Source organism: Hyaena hyaena, unplaced genomic scaffold (genome assembly GCF_003009895.1).
Source record: "Hyaena hyaena isolate Hyena2069 unplaced genomic scaffold, ASM300989v1 scaffold_96, whole genome shotgun sequence".
In the NCBI taxonomy this organism is placed as follows: domain Eukaryota; kingdom Metazoa; phylum Chordata; class Mammalia; order Carnivora; family Hyaenidae; genus Hyaena; species Hyaena hyaena.
The window spans coordinates 2,025,304-2,045,908 of record NW_024080729.1 but is presented as its reverse complement, the minus strand read 5'-3'; the positions used below and the strand labels follow the sequence as shown (position 1 = coordinate 2,045,908).

Below are 20,605 nucleotides of genomic sequence, written 5' to 3'. Positions count from 1 at the left end.
CTTCCTTCCTCCATCCCTCCCTCCCTCCCAGTTCATTTATTTAAGTGATCTCAACCCCCCAGTGTAGGGCTTGAACTCATGGCCCCGAGATCAAGAGTCGAATGCTCTTCTGACCAAGCCAGCTAGGCACACTCCCACTTGTCTCTTTAAACTTTAAATCCTACATTTGTTTCAAGTCTGTTTTAGAATGCATCATCCCTGTTTAGCATCTCTTCTCTAGCCCGGCTCTATATGATACTCCTTTGCATTTATAGGCTGTGCGGTGTAATCCCACATTTACTTATGTGTGCCCTCGTATTTTCCTTTCCATAGTCAGCTGCTGAAAGTTGTTCTCATATCTTCTGCTTTTGTGCTCAGTATATTTACCTTGCAAGATACTGAGCATAGAATTGAAATAACTGTTGATAAGTCCATTGAGCCAGAACATAATAATAGTAGTGAACACTTATATAATACTTGCCATGTGCCAGGCACTTTTCTAAGTACATTACATATGTCATCTCATTAAATCCACACAGACTCCATGAGGGAGAGACTATTATTATCCTCCATTTTATAGATGTGTAACTGCAGCATGGAGAGGTTAAGAAAGTTACCCAAAGTTACACAGCTATTAAGTGATGGAGACAGATTATAAATCCAGACAGTCTGACTCCAGACTCCAGGTCCATGCTCTTAACCCCTGCACTATGGCCTAATTTAAATCATTAAAGTAAATATTTCTTGAGCAATATATTGAGTGTTATATTTATAACACTGTGCTTAGTGTTTTACATGTATTATTTCATTCTTGGCAGAACAGTGAAGGAGTCAGGAACTGTACTATTCCTATTTTACAGACAAAACTGAGACATAGAGGTTAGGTAAATCACTGAAGGCCATGCAACTAATAAACCCAAGGTGGTGGGTGCATTGGGGCTATGAACTCAAGTCTGTCTGAGCCAAAGCTCCAGCTCTTAACCACTCTGACGTATTACCCAGTGGACCTTTGGTGCTGTTAATTGGGTCAGATCCCACTTGCAGGTTGACCCCAGTACAAGGTATCGATACACTCTTTTTAGGTTTATGTGTGTGTGCTGGGAAGTGCTTTGCTCATTCACCAATGTGTTCAGGGGCCACATTCAGAGACAGTGCTTGTGTGACTTTCCTGGCTAAGCCTATCTTTTGAACCTCATCATGAGATACTGCTTCCTTCGCTAATAGCCGTTTTTCCAGTCTTGGGCCACTGCCCCCAGTTTAGGTCAATAGGAGCTATTCAGTTGCAGTTTCTTTTAATGCTGCTGCATTTATTTGAGTAATTCATCTGCCAGTAATAAGGTAATTCCTGCCCGTTACACAGACAGTTCTCTGTGGAGGCATGAATGTGAAATAGGTAAAAAGCCAAAGCTATTTGAAGAATGCTGTTTCTAAGGGTGGTGGTTTATCAGCCTTTTCTCTGTTCTCAGGGGTTTTCCTTCTGAAATGGCAGAAGGTTTTGTAGCAGCAAGAGAAATGTTCCATTAAGAGGAGGAAAATCATGGAGCTTATTTTGTCTTTCTTTCCCTTTCTTCAGAGTCTCAATGGCGTTTGGCTGAACAGACAACGCCTGGAGCCTTTTAAGTTCTGTTCTATCCATAAGGGAGACCACATTCAGCTTGGGGTACCTCTGGAAAATAAGGAGAATGCAGAGTATGAATATGAAGTTACTGAAGAAGACTGGGAGAGGATGTATCCTTGTCTTGCTCCAAAGAACGACCAGATGATAGGAAAACATAAGGGATTGAGAACTAAAAGGAAATTGAGTTTGGAAGAATTAGAGGGTCCTGGAGCTGAAGGCCCCTCAAATTTGAAATCCAAAATAAGTAAAGTATCTTGTGAATCTGGTCAACCAGTGAAGTCTCATGGGAAAGATGAAGTGGCCATTCAACCCAGTCAACTCTCTGAACATTTGGATCCCAAGTTGACTTCTCTTGAGCCAAGTGAGAAGGCCACAGAGGCTCTTGTTTACCCTGGCTCCACAAAAGTCATAGAACTTCATCATAAGAAGCAGAAAGCCTCAAGCCCTTTAGCATCTCATAGCAGCTTAGAACTGTTCAAGGTGACTATGTCCAGGATTCTGAAGCTGAAAACACAAATGCAGGAAAAACAGGTAGCTGTACTGAAGGTGAAAAAACAGACCCAGAAAGGGAACTCAAAGAAAATCGTGAAGATGGAGCAGGAGCTGCAGGACTTACAGTCCCAGCTGTGTGCAGAGCAGGCCCAGCAACAGGCCAGAGTGGAGCAGCTAGAGAAGACTTTCCAGGAAGAGGAACAGCATCTCCAGGTACCACACAGGAGGGAAGGATACCAGAGCTTCTCAGGGGTGGGTAGGCCTCTGGTGAGCCTCTGGCCACACTCTCTGTTTCTGGGTCAGGGACCACATGCTGAGTGCCAGGGACGGGAGATTGAATGGGAGCAGACTTTGAAATGGGAGAAGGGAGTTGAGTATAGGGTTAAGGCTTCAGCATGATGATCAGGAGCCAGAGTTTGGGTGCTGTGTTGGCTGAAGGTGCCTGGGAGAGCCAGCCAGGATGTGACTGATCTCAGGATATAAAGCTGAGGCACCTGAGAACTGAGGCAGATTCAGAGAGGGGTTGGAAGAAGGTCAGGATGCCACAGAACCGTACACTCTAATTAGACCAGTAGTTGTCCTTATGAATGATCTTTCTTTGGTGTGTCAAAGCCAAACCAGTTAGACTCAAGGCAGCTATGAGTCAGGTGGTTACTCTGCCCTTGTTGTACCTGGCAACTTACTAGCTCTGATGGTTAGTTAATTCTGTAGCTGCCTAGGAAGTGGGAGCCTAGAAAGGCATAAAATGGTTTTGTTTCTATCCTGAACAACTCGCATCACAAGTATACTGTGACTCGATTGTTGGGTTGCGTGGTAAGCCACCTTCCACAGTGCCTTTTAGGGGGAGGCAGATTCTTGACTGTCTTCTCAACAATAGCTAAAACATGGAAAGAGCCTAAGTGTCCATCAACGGACAAATGGATCAAGAAGATGTGGTTTATCTATGCCATGGAATACTACATGGCAATTAGAAAGATTGAAGTCTGGCCATGTGTAGCAACATGGATGGACCTTGAGGGTGTTATGCTGAGCGAAATAAGTCAGGCAGAGAAGGACAAATATCATATGTTTGCACGTATAGGAGGATTAGGAGGAACTTAACTGAGGAACAAGGGGGAGAAGAAGGGGAAATGGTAGGGGAAAGGGAGAGAGGCAAACCATGAGAGACTTGAATGCTGACAAAAACTGAGGACTGATGGATATGGGGGGGCGGGGGGGATGGGCATGGAGGAGGGCACTTGTGGGGATGAGCACTGGGTGTTATGTGGAAACTAATTTGACAATAAACTATTTGTAAAAAAAAAAAAAAAAGTGTCTTAGCTGTGTCAGGGTAAGATCAAATGTGTCCCCATCCCTGAGTCATTTGCTTAGGTGACAAGCTCTTGCACAAAGCTTCTCGGCTAGAGCTGATTCTGGTCCTGCTCAAAATGTCAGTTCCCAACTGGCAAGAACGTATATTTTACTCCCATCTACTTGCTCAGGTAATATTGAATGTCAAGAATTCCCCATTGTTGACTTAGAAATAAAAAGGACCAATCAGGATTGAAGTAAATACGCTCTTCTGTTTTGTTTACTTTGCTCAGGGCGAGGAACAACCAGTAATGTTGGCTTACTTTGGAACAGTTTAAAAATTTCATTCTAATCTCTGCTGTCTGCTTGAACTGGTGGCATTGGCAAAGACCATGGATTAAATAGGTCTTTCTAAGGATAATCATTGCTTGTTTATGTGTACCTTTTTGCTTCCCTTATCCAGCCTGGACTAGTTCTTGAAGCTAATAGAGGGAGGTTTATCTCTACATATTTAGTGTATGACACCTTCATCAGAGCAGAAGCCTCTCTAAAGGCTAATGTGTTCAAGAACAAGAGTTATTAATTAATATTCGTGGCTGCTCTAGGCATGCTTCAGGATATAGTTATAAAATCTTTTTCTGTATCAGTATGGTAGAGAAAGGCAAAAAGGACTGGCTTAGAGAATTTCTTTGTGTATTAGAGGGTTATATATAAATGGCTCATGGTGAAATGTATGTATCTAGTCCTTTGTTTATTAGCTACATTTCCCTTTGCCACCAATCCCTAGGGATTTACTCTACTACTTCACACAGACTTTTTTTTAGCACTTACAGTGTCAGTATACTTAGAGTTCAGGTGGTTATGAAGATGTTTAATAAATGGTTCTTGCCATTAGGAAATATAATAATCAAAACAGTTTTAAGTCAATATATTTCAATGAGAGAACAATTTCCAGTTGACATATTAAATGCATAGGCAAGTCTTAAAGAGGGAAAAGCCCAGAGGTTCTTATAGAAGGTGCTGAATGTAGAGCACTGATGATGTGGAAGGCATCCACATCACGGGGCTGATGGAGAAAACAGCATAAGCTCAAGCAAAGAGGAGAAGCAGTTTATGGTCTAGAAGTTAGAGAGACTCACACTAAGAGACAGGGTGGCCAGAACTGAGGGAAGAAACGTGGAACTTGTGAGTGTCAACCTGGGGAATTATATCCTGAGTTTAGCTATTTGGTGGCTTAGAATCTCTCAGTTTACATCTTTCTGGGAGTCATGACATTAGCCAGTGAAGGAGGCTTGGAGTATTACCTCAGGGTTTCTCTCCAGAACAACCTGAGTGGCAGCTTGAAAGTGACAGCCCTGAGGTGCGCAGTGCTTGAGCAGTTAACTCTGCTCAGATCCCTTACTGCCAACAGCCTGAAGTAAAACGGGAGGTTTTCCACCTGCTCCCTGCCCCCTGTTGTTTCCAGATGCTCTCACGAGCCAGTCTGCTCTGCTTGTTGCTAGATTTTGTTTCTTCCCTCCCTCCCTGCAGGGAAACCTTCCATTTTGTTTTTGGCTTTACAGGGTTTGGAGAAGGAACAAGGAGAAGAGGACCTGAAGCAACAGCTGGCCCAGGCTCTACAGGAGGTAATTTACCTCTCTCCACTGTACCGAGATTATAGTGGGCTGGGGAGTGCGGGGCAGCCAGACTTCACATGGCCACTGGCTGCCTCTTCTGCTTAGCACACGCCTCTGTGGCATCTCCAGTCTGTAGACAGCAGCTGCTCACACCATCAGGTTGGAGATTTGGCCTCACAGACGTGCCAGACCTCAGCATGAAAACGTACGTCTTCATCTGAGCAGAAGTTGCTCTAGTGAAGATGGAACTGAGCCTGTAGCAATTAGGAGGCTCTCTAGGGAAGTGACTGCACTTCCAGAAAAGTGAGGGCAGCAGAGGGGAGTTTCAAGCTATGACTTGGCCACCAGGTCCTACAAGGGCCTTTATTACCTCACCGTTCCTGAGCTGAAGCCATCCAGAAACCAATCAAGAATGTTCCAATTAAGCGTTTTAGGTCAGGTTGAGAATGCAGTTTAACAGTCAGCAGAACATATCGATTTACTGAAAGGGCAAGGCTCACAGGAATAAAATTCCCCCGAAAGATGGCCTGTAATTCATTTCATGTAACTTGACTATCATCTGATTATTTTTTTACAAGCTCTTTTGCGTCTTTTAAACCCACTTTATCTTCTAAACTTTATGTGTTTATGATTAGTAGTTTAATGCAAGTTTCGTCGGGAGGTTAGTGGGATGGTTCAAATTTCCTTGAGCAATTGCATTAGAATTTGTTTAGGAGAATTTATCCTTATGTTCTTTTATTGCATATCTACTTCACAACCATCTTAGAGTGCTAATAGTCCTGTATCATTGTGATCTTTGTGAGGATGTCTGCCTTGATTTCCTTGAGGGGTGCACAAACAACCTTGAAAAGAATTAGGTGAAAATTTATTCAGTCTTTTTGAATTTTATTTTCTAAGCTTGTTTATTTTCTAGGGTGGGAAGGTAGGCATATTCCCTATTTAGAGCTTTATTAAATTGTATTGAGATAGCGTTTTAAAATTGGCTGGAAAAGAGTAAGGTTCTGCTACTTGGAAATCTCCAAGCAATCATTGAGTACCTTGTATACAACTCCTCACCTTTCCCGAGAGACAGGAAAACACTTAGCATGAGGTACTTGGCCAGTCTCCATTCATTAGCCTAAAATGGGAAACTTTTAGGTCATGGTTTATAACAACATGCCTGGGGACATAGCACTTTCTCAACTATAACAAACAGTGGTTGTTTCTTGGTCCACCTTGATGGTCCCTCTGTAGCAATTCTTTTTTACTTACTAGGCAATTTAAAAACATTTTCTGAATGCTTGCTTATCTGTTATTTTCTTATCAATACTGATGTAGGAGGGGGCACCTCTTTTCCCATTTTATAGATGAGAAAGTTAGGCACATACATCTAATCAGTGGTCAGGATGAATACCCAGGCCATCTGATATAACTGCTTGTTTTGGAAGACCACGCATTTTAAAATTTGTTTCTTGAGTAATATCTTTTCAGAAACTCTTACCTTTATTTCACCTTCTTTAAAAAAGGATTTGACGTGAGATTTAAAGTGTAAGCTATACTTAAGCGTGAGGGTGCTCAGGAATTTTCATAGATGTGGAATCTTTTGACATTGAGTGTAGGCAGTAAGTCACAATAAATAGACTATTCGTTCCTGGGTGTGCCAGCTTCCACAAGACACAGGGTTCAGGCAGCACTGCCTCACAGGTGTGAGGTATGTGATTTGTGGAATAAATAAGTTAAGATCTTTTTTATTTCAATGAAAATGATCTAGAAATCCCATTTCTCCCTGATTATTAAAAGCCACTCCCAGTGCTGGGTAGCCTCAGATGTACTTACCCGTTCTTGAGTTTTGAGTTCCCAGAATCACTTGGGTAGCTTAAAAANAAAAAAAAAAAAAAAAAAAAGCACGTTCCTGGGCCCCCAGTCTAACATATAGAATCTAGAAGGCAGTGTAAGTTCTTCAGTTGATTTGGATAGCCATTGAGATTGAGTTATTTCCAGAGGGGTTAATGGATTTGAATACCTTCCTCCGTACCTGCCCCCTTCTCTAAAAAAAAAAAAACAAAAAACAGCAGCAGGTAAGTGGGATGTCCTGAAGGAACAAAGGCATTCTTAAAATTGCCAATCCATTGATCCCTTGAACCAAAGCTACTGACGGAGGGAGGAGACTCCTGTGTGGCTAAAAGGAAAGATTCAGTATAGCCCATTTTGAATACATATCTCCTATGTTTCTGCAGCATCGGGCTCTAATGGAAGAGCTAAACCGCAGCAAGAAGGACTTTGAAGCAATCATTCAAGCTAAGAACAAAGAATTGGAACAGACCAAGGTACTAGAAAGAAGGTGAAGGTTTAGAATTTGGTTAGTACACACAACTCAGCATTTCCAACAGGGCAAGGGTTGCTGTGGTGAATTAAGAGTGATTATGGCTATTCCCTGCTTTAGGGGAAATAATCTGTAAATTGATTCAGGCCTGTGGAAGGGTCTGCGTGTAGGACAATATTTTTTTCCTTTCCTCATTCAGAAGCGAAATGCTGGGAATCAGACTCCTGTCCTACAGTCTAGTCCATTGGCTGTGGTAGATGCTCCTTCAGTGTTTCACTGACACAGGCTAAGGGGTAGTGTAGTGAAAACACAGTTAATCCTGATGCATTTAGGTCATTATTTCTCACATCAAATCAGTGGAATGCTTAAATTAAGGGTTATAAACTCAGGTGCCCAGCAGGGTCAGAGTGGTAATAGAAGCGAGTGAAGTGGCTTGGGTTCAAGATCGCAGTAGGGAGCTGCAAGGACAGAGGACACCGGAAAGGGGCGCTCGCCACCCCTCTCCCACCCCCAAGAGGCAGCCCTTCTCTGCTGCTCCCGGTTGTTGCCGCCCAGAAACACAAGCCCAGTGTTGTCAGATCTGATTTTTCCGCAAAAGATGGAAATCTAGATGTTTATGTGAACTATCCCAATTTTCAAATATTAGCAACAAGTTCAGTTTTACTCTGTTTTGTTTTTTAATACCCTGAGGGCCAAACTAAACAAATCTGCCAGGCAGATCTAGTCCACAGGCCACCAGTTTGGAATCTCTGACCTGAAATTGATGCCCAAGACTGTCTGTATCTCTCAGCCCACCCTTCCCCCAGACAGACCCAGAGCGGAATACAGAAAGGAGGAGACTCCGTTTTCATTTGGCTTACTACCCTTATCCTCTGTTTAAATCGTGTAGTACCTTTCTTAACTTCCAAAAAGCCATCATATCTTTTTAAACCTAGCAATTTTTAGGTTTTCAGGGAACTTTAGTGAAAATGGTACATGCTCTCTACGCTGCCCTAAGCAGTGTGATACTTATTGCTTTGATTAGAAGAAACAATAAAAGATGAAAACTTAGTCTGCCATTCAAATATACCTAAGTGGCTGGGTTTTTTTCCCCCTCAGGGGCTCCTGACACTTTCAGTTTGGGAATGAGGGCTAGTTTAAATAAATGTTTGCTTCAAGAGAGCACACCTAGGGTCCTCCCCAAAGGGTATGTCTGTAGTCAGTCTGACATCTTGGGGAAAGCACAGCGAAACTGGACTGCAGACCTCTGCAGGAGTAGGAGGTGGCAGGCATCATAGAGTTTGGATCCTGAAAGTCCTTGAAGAGACCATCTCTCAGCCTCTCACCTCCAGGGAGTAGAAGTATTATCCTTATTTTATAGAAGAGGCAGCTGCAAGGAACACAGGGGTCCTTAGAAACGAATTCAGGCTTCCTGCCCCTATGGACTGTTCTTCATGTCTTCTTTCATGTCCAATGAGTTCTTGGTTGCTTGTGATGATTTTATAGCCCCTCTAAACTGCTGTTAGTTATAGGATTCTTAATGCCTCGTTCTGGTCTTGGGTGGCTGCTGGGGTCAGTATGCTGCCTTCAGTTTTCCTCATCTGGTTAGCTCTGGGAAAGGAGACAGAAGCTACAGTGCAAATACAGCAGAAGTGGAGAGAGGAAAGAAAGGAAGACCATGCCCTATATTAGAACGCCGTTCTGAGAAACATTAACGCTTAGGGAAAGGTTTTTATTCTCAAGACACTGTGCCAGGGTGAAGTTTTAATTTAGATTCCTGAATCCTAATCTAGACAATTAACCCTGCTCCCTGTCCTGTTTTCCATTCTCGTTGGTTCATCCAAATGACAGGTGGGGTGTGTTTCTTTGCAGGAGGAGAAAGAGAAGGTGCAAGCACAGAAGGAGGAAGTTCTAAGCCACGTGAATGATGTGCTGGAGAATGAGCTCCAGTGTATCATTTGCTCTGAATACTTCATTGAGGTAATTATCAGCAGTGGCGTATGTCTTCTTGCTCTCTCAACCCTGAATGGAACCTTGGCTACACCAGTTCTGCTATAGGGAAATGTTCTGAAGAGGTTTTTATTCTAGGAATCTATTGAAGTTATTTGACTTCATCATGACCTCTAGAGATGGCCATGTCTCATTTGTTTTTGTAGTCGTCTTTACCTTCACTGATCCTTTTTCTTATTTTTAAGTGGTGTGGAGTGTTTATTCAGTACACTCACTATTTTTAGCGACAGTGAAGCCTTTATTTCTTTGTCGTTGGGAGAAAACAGGGCCACATGGCATCAGATTTTTGAAGTATCAGTAAAGCTGCTCACTAAAGCTTCTCTTTCTTTACTCTGAATGGATGCAGTTCTGAGAGTGGGCGTCTAGTGCAGCCTTTAACAGGGTGGTAAGTGTCACTGATGTGTGGTCACTTTGGGAATTCAGCAGCCAAGTGGAACATATTTCAGGGACTCTAAGGCTCCCTATAAGACGAAACATCTCCTAAGTTACCATTTGTTATCCTGTCATATTTTTTGCGTAGACTTTATTTTTCACAAATTCTACCATTTGTGACTAGTTCATCTTACACTCGTCTTAAACTCAAGTTTTATTAAATGACCGTGCTTTTCAGATTTCTTTAAAAAGGAAAATATATGCACACACTCGCTCCTTCTTTCAGGTAGTCTTTTGGGAGGTTGAGTCTATTAGCCTCCCAAGAAATCCCTCTCAGGCAGATTTGTTTCTTTTGCTCTGGATCCAATTTGACTTCAGGTCTTAATTTCCCTCCATAGTTTCTAGTCCTTTGATTCCCTAGTTTGGAGAAGCTCCGTGTTGCTTTGACAGGGCTCGGCTAGAGGAAGGCAAGGGAAGGGGGATTGGGATTGGGGAGAGTTAGCCAATGCGGGGCGTCCGCACAGACATCTCAGAGACAAAGCACCTGACCTGTGCTGTGTTTACAGCACGCTGCCTGACCCTTTCTACGGTCACCTCAAAGTCAGCATGGGAAAGAGGTTTTGTTTTAATCAGACAGGGTTTTAGTCCTGTTTGTGAGACTTTATCTCGTACAGTTAACAAAATATCTCTTAGTTGGCTTTCTGCGCTCAACTTGGCATTTGAAAAATGCATTGTTTCTGTTATTTTCCACTGCTATCCTAAAAGCAAGAATGAAGGCTTTTGAGCCTCAGAAAAACTTGTATCATAGGAGATGTACATAAACAAGAGTATTAAAGAGAATGGTTTATATTTTGAGAAGTGAAAAGGACCTTAGAAGAAATCTGACCATTGGAATTACTCCTTTTGCTTTCCCTCTTCTGACAGGTTTATTTACCAAAGGGTTCAGTCACTGTCAGTGAACCCATTACATTTTTCCCATTATCTTGATTCCTTTTCCCCCAGGCTTTTTAGTCATCGTTTACGTATATTTTACTTTCTTAAGCTTCTTTTGAGTAGAAATGCTGCCTCCTACCATTCTATATACTGATTACTCAGACTGTACTCTCCTTCATATATTAAAACTGAAGTTCTGACTCACCATTAGCAGGATATACACTTATTTTTCCATGAGGGAATTAATGATATATTTGTACCAAACATTCACATGCTTCCTGGTCCTACTTGTGTCCAGTGACATTTGTCTGCAGGGTAGCTAATCTGCGTTGACAGTGTCATCTGAGTTGGTGGAACCAGATAGGCAAATCAGCCTATGTCTACGAACTTAACCTTTGAGAAAGAAAATTAATCGTCTGACTTAAACCTTAAAATTTCTTATCCCCAGAAACGATTCTGATACCCTCTGTAAGCCCTCTAGATGGGATTATTGTTAAATTTCCACTTGGCCCTGGAAATAAACTCCTCTACTAGCTTTGAGATCACAGCTGCCCTGGGAAAGTAAGCATGACGGTTCTGATGTGTGTGTTCACATTCCCATTTTAGGCTGTCACCTTGAACTGTGCCCACAGTTTCTGCTCCTACTGTATCAATGAATGGATGAAGCGAAAGGCAGAATGCCCCATTTGTCGGAAGGACATCAAGTCCAAATCCCACTCCCTGGTTCTGGACAATTGCATTAATAAGATGGTAGATAATCTGAGCTCAGAAGTGAAAGAACGACGAATTGTCCTCATTAGGGAACGAAAAGGTGAGTCGGTATGAACAAGAAGGTGAGGCCCCTCAACAAAAGACTTAGAAACTTAAGCAGATATTTTTGGCTGGGGAAGAGAGTGAGATAAATGATTCTTAGGCCAAAGAAGAGGAGGGAGAGATGGGGAAAAATAGAGAGTAAAAGGTAATGAACATGTGATTAAATTTTTTTTTAATGTTTTTTATTTATTTCTGAGAGAGAGAATCAGCGTGAGCAGGGGAGGGTCAGAGAGAGAGGGAGACACAGAATCCAAAGCAGGGCCAGGCTCTGCGCTGGCTGTCAGCACAGAGCCCAATGTGGGGCTCAAACCCACGAACCGTGAGATCATGACCTGAGCCGAAGTCGGACGCTTAACTCACTGAGCCACCCAGGCGCCCCAGTGAACATGTGATTAGGAGTTGAGGGAGAATGGACTCATATATGAGCATTGGGGGAGGGGGAGGCTTAAGTGTATGGATGTGGGTAGAAAACACAAGGTCAGATGGTTTGTTGTGCTGATAACTAGATGGTGCTGTTGTTCAAGACAGTTCAGTTGCTGTCCAGGTGTTGCAAAAACCTTGGGTTGGGTACACCATCAGTTATAAATCGGAGGTGAACAAATCAGAGATTCACAAATTGGAGAATACTTGAAGAAAACACATACAGGTTTTATAATAAGTCACAGCTTAATTACACAAATTGGATATAATGTTAAACTAGAGAGATAAATTTAATCTTTGGGGATCCTAATACGTTTACCAACTAGTTTCCTAGTTGGAGAGAATTGGGAGGAAGAGAAGGGCTGGGTGAGTTCCCCTAATGAACCATGTTTCCTTGGTGAATATCCGTTCATTCAACAAGTGATCCTATCACACTTGGAGCTTGCTGTGTTGAGGGTACCAGAGCCCCTCCGCTTGAGACCCAACTGTCCTTGTGACAAAAGATGTGTCTTGGGGCCGGGCACAGGGAAGCTAATGGATAGGAGGAAGGATTGGTTATTGGCCAGGCACGAGAGTGCGTAGAAGCAGGGTGGATCTGATTTTCATGTTCAGTCCCTCTAAGAATCCAGCACAGCACTACCCTCTGGGAAGGCACCAGAGCCAAAGTGCTGTGATGTCAGCTGGCCGCACAAAAAGGCCATGCAGAGAAGACAGCCCACAAGCTCACTGCCTTTACAGGTGCTTCCCACCACCCGGCCGTTGATAACTCATATTCACATGTGTCTTTGATACACCTTTCTCTAAGCGCAGAGAGATGGCAGGCCTGCCAGCCACACTGCTAAGAGTGGGATCTTCTGTCCACTGCTTCCTTTTTTTTCTAGCTCTTCAAGAGATGTCAGCCACTGTGAGTAGAGCCAGGAATCTGACACGGATGTGCAGGCAGCTGTGGTGTGAAACTGGGCCTCAGCTGGTCAGCCCGAATGGAGGCAGCAAGCCTGTTGCAGAGCCGGGCAAAGCCGGTGCTGAGCAGGAAGTATGCTTGAGCCTTTTCTGCCCAAGGAAGGCGTTGTCCCCGTGGGAGAGTGGGACAGCCCTCAGGTGGTTCTTTGGAACCAGGATGTCTTCCACTTTCCTGACAGCTGTGTGCTAATAGGTTCTGTGGCCAGTCTGAGCTCTCACAGATCTTTTACCTCCCAGGGGCCACTTGATTCTGGCATAATCCTATCCTTCTTCTCACTCCCATCAGCTTTTACAGGAACAGTCCCCTCCATTCTGGGATAAAGAGATCTATAAGGCATCGTCTCAGTTCTCGCAGCACTCAGTCTATGGAGGGGGTAGGAAGGCAAGTCGGTGGTGTGACAAGTTCCCCACCAGGGCGCTGGGACACTGCAGAGGAGCAGACAGTTTGGCCTGGGCTGGTAGAGGTACGGTAGAAAGCTGCATGGGAGAAGTGTCATTTGAACGGAGTCTTAGAGATTCTCAGGGGTGTAGCTTTCCAAGCAGAGGCTTCAGCACAAGCGGAGCACAGAGGCATGAGGAGCAGTGACAGTTCATAGCAGTGCCCCCCTGGTGGCGCGTACATGACAGAATATCTACATGGTGCTGGAGCAGCAGGAGGACAGCCAAGGCCTAGGAGGTGTCTGCCGAGGCCTGGAAAGGGAAGGAAGAGCCGCGTGTCTTAAGTTCACCTCTGGCTCCCCTCACGAAGAGTTAATTCTGCACATTACATTATATCACACCCCCCTTTTCTCTCCAAAGGCTGACGAGGGTGCCCCTTTGCCTTTTTGGTAACCATAGGAGCCCGCACAGTAAGCTGAAGCAGCCCCCCATGGCACTCGCTGGCACCAGGCTCCGTTTCCGCAAGGAGTGCAGCTTTGAGGTTTTCTCCAGAGACTGACAGAAGGCTCTGAGTCCCAGTTTAGGGAAACAGGTGCCAGAGCCATCAGCAGGTCCCCTGGTCTGGAAGGGGGGGGTTAGAGAAGATTGTCAGTTCTAATACCAGCCTTCCTTATCAATTGGAAACTGCTTTAATCCCCAGCGCATGGGAATTTTTAAAGGGACCAAACTTAGGACCCGGGAACCAGGATTGGCCAGCCTGTGGTCGTCAGAGCTCTGATGCTGTGGTAGGGCGCTTTTTCTCCTGGGCAGAGGTTGCTCTTGTCACCAGTTCAGGGAGGGAAACGTGCCTGTCTTGTGGCAGCGTAGGGTGCTGATTCCACCAGGGGCAGCCCCACCGCAGGCCTCCTGGCTGGCTCTTGTCTTCTAGTTCCGTGTCCCTGTGGGAGGAGTGGTGCCTCATGGCTGAGGAGCCATTGATCCCTTGCAAACGCCGTGAGGCCAGATCATACAGAGAACAGGAGGAGAGTGGTAGGGTACTAGCCCCTGTGTTAGAGAAAGGGTGCTCCGGGGCTGGGGCAGGGAACAAACAGCTAGTAAGTGTTTGTCACGTGAGTAGCTGTGCCTCTCTGGGATATTGACATGAGATTTTCTGAAAAGAAGGCATTTTTTTTTGACATTCCCTGTAGAGGATCTCCCTCTGGAGCTGATGAGGAGCCAGAGCGCAGTCTTCTGTCAGCGACTCCCTTTCCTCCCTTTGTTCCATTCTTATTAAATGTTGGTTGACAGAGTGTTAACATTCTCACTTTTAGCTTTCCCTTGCAGTTTCTTTGGGTTGTGCTCAGAAAAGAAGAAAGCAAATTATCTAGAAATAAAATCTTGTTGGTCTTTTAGAATAGTGCTTTTCAGTCTAGGGGCTTTTTGAAAGTACAGTCCGCTGACTCCCTTGATGCCGTTATATTGAACCAAGGCTACTGGTGGGAGTGCACCGTGGCCTTTAGGTATGTTGAGGTGGGGAGAAAGATTCAGAAAGCTTTCCTGAATCTGTGAGACAGAGGCCCCTCCAGAGGTTAAGGGTCTCTAGGGAGATAGACTCAGGTCAAACCACATGGCCTGTGACTCTTGCCGGTTTCCCGTAGGCTGTGAGGAGGGTGATCCCAACACAGGACAGGAGAAACTGGCAGCCACTTAAGAGAGTAGCTGCCTACCCATCTGGAAGGCTTTCCTTGACATTGTCCATCACCCCTTTGCTGAACTTGTACAAGAGTATGTGGAAATGGCAGCAGTAGCAGGGTCTGGCAGGTTGACCTCATCCAGAGAGAGTACTTGTTAGCAAGTACTTTTAATCTGCCCACCCCTGCCACTAGAGAATTGTGTGCATGTAGCGAGTATGCCTGGCTGGCTTTACAGCAATCCGTCTAGGGGAAAATGGCTCTCAACAAGGTTGGCATGGAGTGGGGGATCCACATGCATTCATTCAAATAGTATGTAACACTAAACTCTTAAAATTTTTGACTTTGAAAAATTCTCTCTTTGCAAAATTGTCATGGGATACAAAATTAGAATTGTTAGTAGAAGCTTTTATCTTATTTCTCCCATCATCACCCCCCCCCATTTTTTCCCCTTATTTTTCTTTTCCTTATTTTCTTTTGTCTGTTGTCCTTCCTTTCTTTGTCTCTTGATGGGTATCTCCGCCATCACCCTTACTGGCATCTCAGAATGAACAGTTGGAAATGACAAGGACAGCACAGAAAGTGTCCACCCAGTGGGGGAAGGGATTGTGATCTTAGTAGAAGTCAGCTATAGGATTAATTGGAATATGTGAATAGCAGCCCACGAAGTCCTAGAACCTCAGATTTTTTTGCTGACTATAGTCCTTTAGACTTCTGAGCGTCTTTCCATCTAGAGGTCAAAAGCCTGTTGCTGACTTTAGTGCTCTGTGGTGGAGTGTCTTCTCCCCTTCACCAGAAGCACCTTACCGTAGGCTTAGGAGAGTGGCCTTCCTGGTTGTGATTAAAGATCCTTCACTGTACCCCAAATGTACAGACGACTGGATTTGAGGGAACCAAATGTGCCATACCAGAGTGAAGAGATCCAGGGCTGACCTTGACTACTTGCCCACTGAGTCAGGAGCTCTGGTGAGCCCCCACCATGCTTACTGGCCAAGGCCTGTTCCCTGGGGAAAAGGAGAAGACCATGAGCACACACTAGAGCTTCAAAAGAAGTACTGAGCAGCTCTGGCCTTCTCTAGGGGGGTAGCAGGGGATACCTTAGATCATTCATGCTGTTTTCCTCAGCAGAAGTTGCTCCTGGCCTTTTTTATCTTCTTAATGAAAAAATAGAGTTATTTTGGTTTTCTAAAAAATGGATCTTCCCTCCCTATGAACATGTAACTTTATGATTTGCTTTATAGACATACTTTCAGGAACTTCTTATTATAGAAGACCACCTGTGTAAATACAGAGTAGTGTCATTAACCAAAACAGATTTTCCGTTAGCGTTTCTTGGTTCTTAAACTTAACTCTAGATGAACAGAGAGTGTCTTGGTTGGTTGGTTGGTTGGTTGGTTGGTTGGTTTTTAAGTAGCCTTCACACCCAGCGCAGAGCCCAGCATGAGGCTTCAACTCATGACCCTGAGATCAAGACCTGAGATGAGATCAAAAGTCAGTCGCCCAACTGACTGAGCTACTCAGGAGCCCCAAACACAAAAGCATGTTTAGATTTCCTTGAACTGATCTTGGAGACTGACTGGGGTCACTGAATATGCCTCTTCTTCCCACCTCCATAGAATATAATGGACTCAGATATATCACCATTGAGGCTTCTCTGCACCAGCTGGATATATATGCTGCCCAATTGCCTACTTCTGCATTCTTAAGAAATCTAATAAGAGTGGGGGTGCCTGGGTGGCTCAGCTGGTTAAGCATCTGACTTTGACTCAGGCTATGATCTTATGATTCTTGAGTTCAAGCCCCACATCAGGCTGTCTGCTGTCAGCACAGATAGAACCTGCTTCCAATCCTCTGCCCCCACCTAATCCCTTCCTCCCACTCTTTCTCTCAAAAATAATAAACATTAAAAAGAAGAATCTAATAAGACCAGACATGTCCCTGTTCCTGGCTAGGGCTTCTGCTTTGATTGCTTTCTGTTTTCCTACTCTTGTCCCATGAAACCTGAACTAGAAGCAACCCCCAGAAAACATCTCTTCCTTGCTGCTTTTCTTCTGGGCCTTTCCTACTTAGTTCCTACTAAGTGCCAGGTGCGAGGGCTAAATGTGAGCAGGCATAAGGATGAAAAATTGCCCTTTGGATGTAGCAGGACTGTGGGACCTTGATGACTTTATTTAGTACAAGTTTGGGGGACTGGTGGGGTCAGAAGCTAGTTTACAGTGAATCGGAGAGTGAATGTGAGATTAGGGAGTAGAGAAAACAGAAAAGTAAGATAGCCCAGGTCTTCTAAGAAATTTGGCTACAACTAAGACCATAGGGACAGCATGAAAAGAAGGCTGTAGATGGAGAAGGAAGTTTTTGTTTTGTCTTGTTTTTTTTTTTTTTTTTTTAAAGACATGATCAGAGTTCTGTGTGGTGTTCAGTTGCTGAGCCTGTGAAGGAGAAGCTGGGAGGCTGGAGTAGTGGGTAGGGCCAGATTCTGTGGAAGGCAGGGCAGGGAATGCAGAGCGTGGATGGTGGGAATTAGTCCTTAAAGGTGGGGGAGGGGGCGCCTGCATGGCTCAGTTGGTTGAGCGTCCGACTTCTGCTCAGGTCATGATCTCACGGTTCGTGGGTTCGAGCCCGCGTTGGTCTCTGTGCTGACAGCTCAGAGCCTGGAGCCTCCCTCCCTCGGCCCCTCCCCCACTCTCACTCTGTCTTTCTCTGTCTCCGAAAAATAAATAAAACGTTAAAAAAAATGTTTTTTAAGTGGGAGGGTACATCCTGTTTTCTGGAGAGAAGGGGCTTAATGTGGAGGGTGGGCAAGGAAATTTGCTTGAGAGAATTTCTTTTTTGTGGCTTCTCTGTTTTTCTGTGAACTACAAGGTGAGGGAGCCTTGCTTGGCTCTCTCAGCTCTCTAAGGCTGCCCACAAGTGGAGAAAAGTAACATTTACAATCCTTTCAGTCCTCCTACTAAGCCTGCAGGACCTCGGTCCCAGGGAAGGGGACCGTCTCCTTGGTGGCTTTATTGTGTCCTTAGGCCAGGATCCCTGCTTCCCCTAACTGAGGAAGTAGAAACAGTAAATAGCAATAAATTGTCCCTGCCACCTTTCCCTCCCCACCTGTCCTTGCCTAGTGTTGTGATGCTTCAGCACATGTTCATTGAGGGCCAGCTTTGTGCCAGGCCTGCTCTAGGTTACAGAAATAGAAAGAGAAGTGAAAATCTAATAAGTTTGATGTGATTAGTGCTATGGAGAAAAACAAAGCAAGGGATCAGGGAGTGACGGGAAGAGCATTGCCATTTTTCACAAGGTAGTCGAGGAAGGCGTCACCAAGAAGGCGGCACTGGAGTAAAGCCCTGAAGGCAGCAGCCCTGTTGCCATGTGGGGAAGGGTATCGTGTGGGGAGCGAACTTGGGAGGTGGAGGGGCAACGAGGCTGCCGGTGTGGCTGGAATGGAGTGTGCGATGGGGGAGGAGTAGGAGGTGGGACAGCACAGATTGTGTAGGACCTCAGGGCCCTTTAGAAGGAGTGGGACTTGAACCCTTACTCTGGATGAATGAGGAGCAGGCTCTGAACAGAGTGATGTGCTCCGATGTCTGTGTTCTTGGTTCACTGTGTGGGGAAGAGATGGAGTGTGGCAGCAGGGAGGCCAGGCCAAGGAAATGCAGCCTCCTCCTTTACGTCTCTTTTCTTTCTCTTCAAAGCAAAGAGACTGTCCTGAAGACCATGCTCCAGGGGCATCGGAAGGACTGCCAGGCAAGGGGAGCTTGGAGCTTGGGATGGTCTGGAGGATTCTCTGCGGACAGGTCTTGCTTGGGCCGCTCTGAGATAGAGCATGGGATGGAGCCACGTGGGACAGAGACTGAGTTAGGAAGTCCTCATGAGCCTCCATGTCGGCCAGCCTTACTGCCACCATTGTCTGAAGCGCCACCGGTCCTCACCGCACTGACCGCTTCAGGGGACGCGAGAGACTCGGCTTCACTGCGTGTTGAATGGGTTATGTATTTCTGTTCTGCCTTTTAAATGTATTGTTGTTACTGTTTTGGTACCTCAGAAACACCTCTGTTGACCTTTGTTTTGGACAGGTTGGGTGTACCCCTGTGGCTGCCCCTTAAAAGCTAAGGCAGTTTCTCTTGGAGAAGATGGCATACCTCTTTGTGAAAACAAGATGTCATTTCCTGGAAATAAAATGTAAAGCCTATCAGTTGTGCAGCTGGGCTTTGGTGTATTTATCTTCTTCTCTTCCAGCTCCCACACAGTCTCACAAGTAAACACTGGCAGCTCATAAATTGCAACCAAGAAAGTGACTGTGTCAGATGATAGACTCAAGTGAATGTCAGCATAAGAAGCCAAGCCCAGGATCATGACTGTTGCAGGTGGGCACTTTTAAGGCCCTGACTTGTTTTTCCTTTTCATTCCAGAGGTGGGTCCCTGCTTACCTGGGTTTGAGACAGGGTGCATTCCCTTCTTTCAGCCGGGGGTTAGAAGTGGTTTCTAAACTATTTTATTTATTAATTATTATTATTATTATTATTTTTATTAAGTAAACCCTACACCCAACATGGGGCTCAGACTTACCACCCTGAGTTCACGAGTCACGTGCTCCGCCCACTGAGCCAGCTGGGCGCCTCCCAAATCTGTTTTATCCGGTGTGAAAACAAGGGCAATGGTTTGATGAGAATGTGGTATTTATTTGTTTATTTATTTATTTTTAATGAAAAGTCATTTCTCTTTTACTGCTTCTCCTTTTTAAACAGAGAGAAAACTAGTTTGGTGTTTGGGAGAGAGAAGCTTAGGAAAACATCCTTGGTTATCAGTGAGGAGGATGAGGGAAGGTGCAGGAAGCTGAAGGGTAGTCACTTGAAATGAGGAGCCCTCTCTAGTAGGATTGTGAAACTGTGCATTTTGTCGTTCAGCAATATGCTTCCAGATGGAAAGGTATTTCCTCCCCCTTTTTACTGTCTATCTGGAGAACCATACCTTGTAGTGCTTTATTTATACCCCTGTGTTTTCATTACGGATGGGCAACTGTTGACTCACCAACTCTTCAGGAATGGTAGATTTGCAACACTGAATTTCCCCTGTACACGTGTTCCGTTTGCATGATTGCGTGAGCACGTATAAATTCTTGTATATTGTTTTCTTAAGCTCATGCGTCATAATTCACTTTTAGAAGAGTGCAGATACACATTTTTTGAATAGGTAATACGGTCACGTGCCTTAAAAGCAGAAGGCACCAAAGGACCTAAAGTGAAAAGCCTGTCACCCTTGCTCCCCAGTGACCACTTCCCTGCCCCGAGGTGACGAGTGTTACTAGTTCTTTGGGTGCCCTTCCAGACATCTCTGACTGTACAAGCAAAAATACTCATAGTCTTCTCCCTTCTTTTGTATAAATTATGACAGACTCTACACTCTCTGTACCTTGCTTCTTTCAAGATATATCTTGGTGATCGTTCCATATCAGAACATGAGGAACTTGCTCTTTCTTTGCTGTCGCTGCCTCTTATTCCATTGTGTGTTTGCACCATAATTTGTCCAGTCTGTTTTTGATCTAAGTTGCTTTAAACCTTTTACTTCCTTTTTTTCATACAGCTCTCCAAGTCCTGCTAAGTGAATCTTGGAATATATACTCTAAAACAACAAAGCAAAAATAACAAAAAATTACATAGCACCCATAAAATGTTATGCAAAGAAGGAATAATGGCAAGGTTGGAAATCCACATACTGGGAGTTCTCTTTTAAAATCAAAGAGGGTAGGGGCACCTGGGTGGCTCAGTCGGTTCAGCATCTGACT

General features: G+C 44.7%; 1 protein-coding gene across 3 annotated transcripts in view; it reads left to right on the top strand.

Annotated features, from left to right (window-relative positions):
• RNF8 (ring finger protein 8) overlaps positions 1–18,736 on the top strand; it is a 34,971-nt gene extending 16,235 nt beyond the window's left edge. Inside the window, exons 3-9 of one of the 3 annotated variants that reach the window (XM_039235295.1) lie at positions 1,553–2,302; positions 4,942–5,004; positions 7,212–7,301; positions 9,149–9,256; positions 11,198–11,402; positions 12,706–12,857; positions 18,516–18,736. In XM_039235295.1, coding sequence (XP_039091226.1) covers positions 1,553–2,302; positions 4,942–5,004; positions 7,212–7,301; positions 9,149–9,256; positions 11,198–11,402; positions 12,706–12,857; positions 18,516–18,638 — 1,491 coding nt within the window. In that variant the 3' untranslated portion in view covers positions 18,639–18,736. The remainder of the gene's footprint in view (positions 1–1,552; positions 2,303–4,941; positions 5,005–7,211; positions 7,302–9,148; positions 9,257–11,197; positions 11,403–12,705; positions 12,858–18,515) is intronic. The other 2 variants (XM_039235296.1, XM_039235297.1) reach the window with 2 other exon arrangements.
• The last annotated feature ends 1,869 nt before the right edge of the window (positions 18,737–20,605 follow it).